The sequence below is a fragment of the Chroicocephalus ridibundus genome, chromosome 1 (assembly GCF_963924245.1).
Source record: "Chroicocephalus ridibundus chromosome 1, bChrRid1.1, whole genome shotgun sequence".
Classification (NCBI taxonomy): domain Eukaryota; kingdom Metazoa; phylum Chordata; class Aves; order Charadriiformes; family Laridae; genus Chroicocephalus; species Chroicocephalus ridibundus.
Window position 1 is genome coordinate 25,013,504 of NC_086284.1, and position 7,489 is coordinate 25,020,992.

At 39.3% G+C, this 7,489-nt stretch overlaps 1 protein-coding gene across 6 annotated transcripts in view; it reads left to right on the forward strand.

The window, feature by feature from the left end:
• Nucleotides 1-5,682, forward strand: part of WASF3 (WASP family member 3) — a 76,797-nt gene extending 71,115 nt beyond the window's left edge. For all 6 annotated transcript variants that reach the window (XM_063331621.1, XM_063331665.1, XM_063331654.1 and 3 more), the window contains 2 exons: nt 711-1,081; nt 1,760-5,682. In XM_063331621.1, coding sequence (XP_063187691.1) covers nt 711-1,081; nt 1,760-1,917 — 529 coding nt within the window. In that variant the 3' untranslated portion in view covers nt 1,918-5,682. The remainder of the gene's footprint in view (nt 1-710; nt 1,082-1,759) is intronic.
• Nucleotides 5,683-7,489: the final 1,807 nt, after the last annotated feature.

The following is a 7,489-nucleotide window of genomic DNA, read 5'->3' on the forward strand; positions in this document are numbered from 1 at the left end:
TCATCAGTAACTTCCCTTCAACTCCTGTCTACTATATCTAGTTCTTTACCTGCTTCATAACTCTTACATTGATTCCCATTTTTTCTGCTTAAGAATTTTTTAATGACATTTTAACAAGGAAATAATCTCTTCCCTGTTCTTCCTTTTTAAAGTATCAGTCAAATGTATCAATTTAATTAAATAATATTTAAATTGATAAACTTGACTAAAGAAGCACATGAGATGCATGATATACCTTTGGGTAAATCTTTCCATTCATACTTTCCGTTGTCCTCCATGCCTCTGTCTCTTACTATCTCTTAATATTTGTTCTAACACTTGGTCTTCTATGGAAGTGATGTGCATAGTCTCCAGTTTTCTTGGTCCCTTCTTCATCATAGGCACTGAATTTAATATTCTCACAGAGTAGATGTTTAGTAACAAATACAGCTTTATACTTAACTAGGCAGGAGTATTAAGATAAAAAGTCTCACTTTGTGGAGTGCTGAAAGGAATGCTGCCTTTAACTTCGTCATCTGTCTTAAATCTCTCAATGTATTATCAATATTTGACAATTCATACGTTTATAGTCACTTGCATATTTAACTCACCAGTTTAAAATCCTTTTGATCTTTGTTTTAGCTGAGGTTGGATGAGAGCAGTTTAAGGGGTGATGATTCTGTAAGTCGTAACTTTCAATGCATTAAATGTTTTTGTTCTGTTTTATATAGGATGCTTCCAGCTCAGATGGTGGATTATTACAATCCCACAGGTCCTCCCCCTCCTCCTCCTCCCCCTATGATTCCTTCAGCACAAACGGCATTTGTTAGTCCCCTCCAGCTTCCTGTGCCACCTTCCCATTCTGGACTGGTGACTGGCTCTACCTATGCAGCTACTCATCCTCCTCCTTCTAGTGGGCTTGTTGTCACTGCTCCTCCTCCTCCCGGCCCACCTCCTCCCCCTCCGGGCCCTCCTGCTGCAGGTTCATCCCTCTCTTCCTCCCCAATGCATGCTCCTCCGGCTGCAGAGGCGAAACGTCACGAACCTGCACAGCCGCCAATAAGCGATGCACGGAGCGATCTTCTTGCTGCCATTCGAATGGGTAAGTGGACACTTTAGGTATTTCTTTTTTCCAATGAAAGCACTGTGTTTTCCAGTGATCTGAGTTTATGGCTTCTCTTCCCAGCTGGGAAACTGGTTAACGCAGAGACTGGTTAACCAGAGGTACCACACACCCATTCTAACATGTATTGACCCTGACTTTGGATCTTTTTCTAATGCCCAAAGCTTTGTCAAACATGTTCTAGTGCTTGTGTGGACATAACCAAATGAAAACAGAACTTGTGTTTGTTACATAAAGTAGCCAGTAGGGGTACATGGATTTTTCCTTCTGTTCAGAACTGAGTTATCCAACACCAGGCTTCAATTCACTGATTTTTAACAAGTGACTAATGGCTGTTCCTGACTTTGCTTACAAAATGGAACTGTAGGTCTAATGGTCAAAAGATCAAAAGGACCCATACAGTCTTGAATATTTAGTTTTAACATACAGTTGAGAGTTTTAGAAGTCTAAAAAGTATTCAGTCTCTGAGAATGGATTCCAATCTGCCTTCTTTGTCTTTCTCTCTTCCTTGCTCAGGGAGGCTCTCTGACTCAGTGGTTTCTTTTTTTCTTCTTCTTTCTGAATATATTTTTAGAATGCAAGAAACGCACCAATAACAATATGAAATTTAAAATCTCTTATGCAGAAAACTTTGTCTGAGAGTAATTGTCTCTATAGGAATCCAGCTGAAGAAGGTGCAGGAACAACGTGAGCAAGAAGCAAAGCGAGAGCCTGTTGGAAATGATGTGGCAACCATCCTTTCAAGACGCATTGCTGTGGAATACAGCGATTCTGATGATGATTCAGAGTTTGATGAGAACGATTGGTCAGATTGAACCTGGTCCAAGCCCAGTGGCAAGTTCAGTAAATACTTGGCTTCAGTGATTACTTTCTTAGCAAGATGTAAAGCAGGACGCTGACATGTATTAAGGCTAGTGATCGAAGTGCTAAAATTGAGTTGGTATTATTCAGAAGGCTGTAGCTTAGCAACTCTGGTAATGATGATGTGATTATGCTTATGCAGATCAGAAACTTGTCTTACTTTCAGTATTTACCGCATAATACTTAAGTGCCACTAAATGTAGCAAATCATGTGCTGCATGCAAAATATGCTGCAGTTGTTGCACTGTTACAGAACCAGCATTTTATTTTACTTTCCTGATCTTGAAGGGATAAAATATATTTTTTTGACTTTACATCTTATTCTTTTAATTATGTAAGCAATGTAGGTACTTGTGAATTGGTCTGGTTGTTAGTCTTTGAGGGCAGTTAACTATATGACTGAGTGAAGTGTTGAGTTCCATAAATAGGACTTTTAGCTTTTTTTATTAGTTACTGATTATGCCCACCTTAGTCTATTTTTAATCACTTCTGGGCTTAGGTTTTTTTGCGTATAGAATTGTTTTTATATAATCTTTTTTTTTAATCTTAAAAATGTAGAAGATGATGAAATGTATGCTTTGAAGAAGGAATCCACGTGATCCAAAATTACCGTTTTGTGAGCAGACTGGCTAAGTTTCTAACAGCACCAGCTCTGGGTTTGCTGGCTGCTTGTTGGGCAGAGTGCTGGGGAGTCCCTGATAGGTAGCGGATTCATGTCCACATTTCAAATGAAAGTTAAAATACCTGTAGAGGTTTTCAGTTTTGTGGTACAGATCACCTAGATGCAAAGACTTCAGGATAGACCTGATTGAAGCCATACGGTTATTGCAGTGTAGAAATGTGACTCTCTTATTACTGAACATTGGAACAGTCCAGATCTAGCAATCAGATACATTTCACAAGTATTAAACTTGGGTTTTATGCCTGGAGGTATAAATGTTTGTAAATAAGTGTTGTTGTTGGTTTGTACATGTATAGTCATGACAGATCGTTTTCTGTTTCCTGTAGCACGTTTGCTCAAAACTATTATTTTGAATGTATTTCTTTTCCAGTACATCCCGTTGATAAAACATTGGCAGTTAAAGCAGTTGTAATGTCTGTTTAGGTACTATGCCATATATATGCACACACTTGTTTTTTCCTTCCCTAGGAAGAGTTGCTGCCATACAGTCTGCTTTGGCTGTCTGTTTTCTTTAAAAGTAATAACCTTTTTTTTTTGTACAGTATTGAAATGTTTTTTTTGGTTTTTTCTTTCTTCTGGACTGAGAGTCAGGCTGCTGCTTTGCCTAATGAGGCTTTTTAAAAATGTATTCATAGCGGGGGAAGAGTTCTTTCCTTACCAGATTACAGTTTTAATCTTTGTAACTGAAGTCTGTGTAATTCCAGGTCCGACGTTTGGTAAAGCTCCTTTTTTCCATGAGACCCTGTCTGTTCTTAAAAAAAGAAAGTATGTAAAATAAAAAGAGAAATGGAAGATTATTATCTAACTTGTGTTTAAACAATTAACAGGCCTGGAAATGTAACAGTCTAACACGATGTTTGCATGTGAACTATCGGCTACTGCATTTGCTGTTTATTCTGCGTTATGAGTTTTCAATCTGCGGTGGCTGTCTTTATGGTAGGGTGGTAACATCCTGCCTCGATGTTGGGGTTAAAATTTATCACGTAAAGTATGACCAATGTCTGCATAACGGCGAGCAGCTTCAGCTCTTGGGAACTGGTGGCAGCTGGAGGTACTCATCTCTGTTGCAGTTGGAGCTGGCTTTGTCTTTGCCTTGAACTACAGAGCTGAAGTCTGCTTTATTTTGTGTGCTGGAGTCTGGGGTCTGTGTGTCCACCACAGAGGACAGAATTTAGGCCGTAGCCCGATGGTGGTTTTCATCACTGTATGAGAGATGACTTATGCTGTGCTTGCGGAGTGGCTTGCAAAATGATTCTTTGGAGGGAGCGGGCTAAAAGCGTAACTGGGACTGCATCATTACGTCGCTGTATAGGTGGGGAGAGTACTCTCAGTATTCTTTTAATACATGCTGAAAAGAAATATCTCAGCAGAAAATTCTTTCCAATCTAATGAAATTTGATATGACAGAAGATATATTTTATGAGCACAGGAGTTGGGTGTGTCTGAAATTTTGTAATTTGTGTTAATTTTAAATAATAAGCATTCAACAAGCAATCAGTTGTGACCAGTTAAGATAGTGTAGATTTTTTCAGTCATAGTAGCTGACCTGTTTTTCTGAACCTGCAATGTTGTCATTTTCCTTTCGATATTTTATTAATAGAATGTGAATTGAATTTAGTGATGTAAACTAATATTATTCTAGGCTGTTTTTATCAGTTTTATCACACTTTGAGTTGTGAAGAAGTAACAAATATGAATAAAATCTCACTTTTAAGCCTGTGTTTCTTTCCTTAGATTAGTAAGATTTTGCTATTCTTTATCCCTTCTTGATAAATAACGGAAATGAAAATGTAGAGCTCCCAAATGCTATCTGTGATCCCAGGAACCACAATTTTACTGCGTTGGAGGCTGGAATCTACAAAACCAGACTCCTTTTAAGGTCCTGCTGCTCCTCCTAACGTGCATACTTCTTTGTTCTTTTGCAACCTTGATGCAAGCTCCAAGTTGAAGTTCTTGGCTGGTGTAAACAGGCTTTAATTTCCCTACACGTAGCTTTATTCTTTTTTTCAGTGAAATGCATTAAACAGCTTTGCTTCCAAAAAGAACAGAACAGAATGTACGAGTTGTATTAGCAAGTTCCCTTCCCCACTTTTTTTAATAAGAACGAGTCTTCGTCAGTTAATGACACCAAGCACGATACTGTAAAATGCAAACCAATGTCTGCCTACTTGAAAAATATTTTTAATCTTTTAATTGCAATCAGGTTAAGACCTGGTATGGTAACAGGAGAGGCTTTTCATCATACTGGGAAGAACTTACATAAACCAATTGTGTAATACAGTAGCCTAATTGTAAATTTAAAAGATTTGTTTATGCATCTTAGACTTGGTTGTTTCCTGGGAAAAAAAATTAATCTTTACTCTGTTCAACTGAAAATTCCAGGCCCTCTTGCGCTTGCTTCTTATTTTGCTGAAATTTTCCATCATTGATTTGACCTTAACTCAGGTGATTTAGAGCAAAGACACCAATAAAAACTGAATTTATGAGCTTGCAATTTGGTTCAAAGGCTGTTTAGTGAAGCATTTATAACTGCTCGTTTATCAGTTGGAGTTAAGACTGATCACTCGGTGTACCGCTTCTACAGGTTTTATGGTTGTCTTTTGAATGTTAAAAAATATTTCCATGCAACTAAACTGGCATCACTTGAGTTTTTAGGTATTTTGGATTTTTCTGTACTAAGATGAACTGCATGAAGAATAAGGGAAAAAAAAAAATCTTTATTGTGAGAGAGGTGCATGCTGTTCAGAACAAGCTCAAAATTGAGCTCGTTTGTGGTATGCAAATGGAGTTGGGAGGAAGGGAAATTTACTCTTCGGGAAATCTATTCCTGTGATGTATTTTGCAGGTATGCTGTCTCTCATGTGCCAGGCGTAGTTTTAATAATGAAGAGGTGTTTGCTTCCACTTGAAATAACACACAGAAGGATACAGCAGATGTGTAACTTCTGAAAATGTTTAAAATCTCACTGTAAACTGAACTGAGTGTAAACCTCTGATGATAATGAAAAATTCATTAGAATCTTGAGGCTGGAAGCTGAAGTTGCACAAATTCAATCTCAAGCTGAGATACTATTTCCTAGTAGAAGAGTAAAATAAATATTAGAACAGCTTATCCAAAGATGGCTTTGACAGTGTTGGGTTTTTTTTAAATATTTTTTAAATTTTGTTTTTTAAGGTGACATTACCCTTCTTCCTCCTGAAAAACCAAGCAAAAAAAAAAAATCCAACCTACCCATAGTCTGCTTTTTGGAAAAGTTTCTTGCCCTGGGAGGGGGGGTAGCCAGCATGAACTGTAAAGTCTGAGTCTGAATTTGAGGTGTTCCTGATACCAGCACATACAAACACACAAGAACTGCACACACATGGAAGTCCAAAGATTTTTCAGCATCTTGAGGCAGCTCTGCATTTGTGCACTTCAGTGTTGTCTGTGTGCTCGGTGCCATACGGGGAGTGAAAATAAATGGGATCCCTCCTAGAACCTCTCAGCCCCTGGCATCTGCCACAGAATAGTTGGGAGTGATTTGAGCATGGCACTGAATAACCTTCCTGGTTCCCTTGGACTTTAAGGAAGTGTGGGAACTCCAGAAGGACTGTAGGTTTCCAGTCAACCATTGTCTTTCATTAGAGGTGGATAGAAAGAACGGGAACGCTGAAAAAAAAAAAAAAGGTCCTTTAAGTACAAAACAGGGGGAAAGAATATAATATTTTGATTTTTCTACTAATAGGAGGAGGCGGTGGAGGCAAAGAGTATCTTTTTGTGTGCTGTCAAATATCTGTAGGTTTCTATGGAGAAACGTGTTCTCATCTAGATGACATAGGTGTGGGCCACTACGTGTGGAATGTAATGTCGTATGTTTGTGCTGGACTGCGCTTTCCTTCAGCTGCATAAGAAAACAAGTAGCCCTTAAGAGATTCTTAGCTAAATATAGTAGTCTCTTTAGAGATTAATTCTTAGTGCTGCAGATAAATAGAGAAGTTCTTATCTGATTAGCCGGAGGAGGGAGTACTTCTCTTCTTCTGTCTTGGTGGGGGAGGTCACGTGCAGAGTGCTTTGGAGATTAGAGCTGAGGGCAACCGTTTCGGAGATGTCTCAACAGCTCGTCTTAGATGTGTTGCCTTTCTGAGCCACTCAGCATTTTCAGTTGCTAACACGCTGTCATGCCACGTGAAAACTAGTTGCCCCATTCAGCAATCGCTCACGTTGCCAGTGTAGTGTGGGTTAAAGGAAGGAAGAGAGGGCTGGGAATCTGAAAAGTTACCCTAATACCAGCTAATATTGGGCAATCTGTCCCGTCTGTCTTTGAGAGGAACCTTAAACAGGGGTCCTACCGTCTATACTGAAGGAGATGGCAGAAGTCATCTGTTTTCTCTGTTTTTCTTGAAAATCAGGCTGATGCATTCCTTATTCAGTTTCCTGAGTAAACCTGCTGTTAATATTCTCTTTCTCTAACAAATTTGAGTTTGTGGTCCCTTATCAGGTACCTTTCCGTCACTTGCTGAATGGCCTGTGCCCATTGCTTGTCACCCTTTGCGAACTGGATGCAGTCCCCAGCTGTTGTAAAAATACCTTTACTCTTCTGAAGTCAATAGCGCGGTGCTGATTTTCACCTGCAGCCTGTCCCTTCTATGTCCTTCTCTCTTGAGTCTCTTTCTTCTGGTTTTTAATAGGTAGTTTGCATGTTACCAGCCAAGGATTTTCCCATTAACTGTGTCAGCAGGACTTTGGTTGGTTGGTTGGTTGGCCATGGCTTCTTTCCCTTGAATAGATTCTTGTTCTGTGCCTGTGCTGGTAGCAGTGGATGTTACAAGGGGTGCTGCTTCCAGGTGCAGGGCCTCCTTCCACAC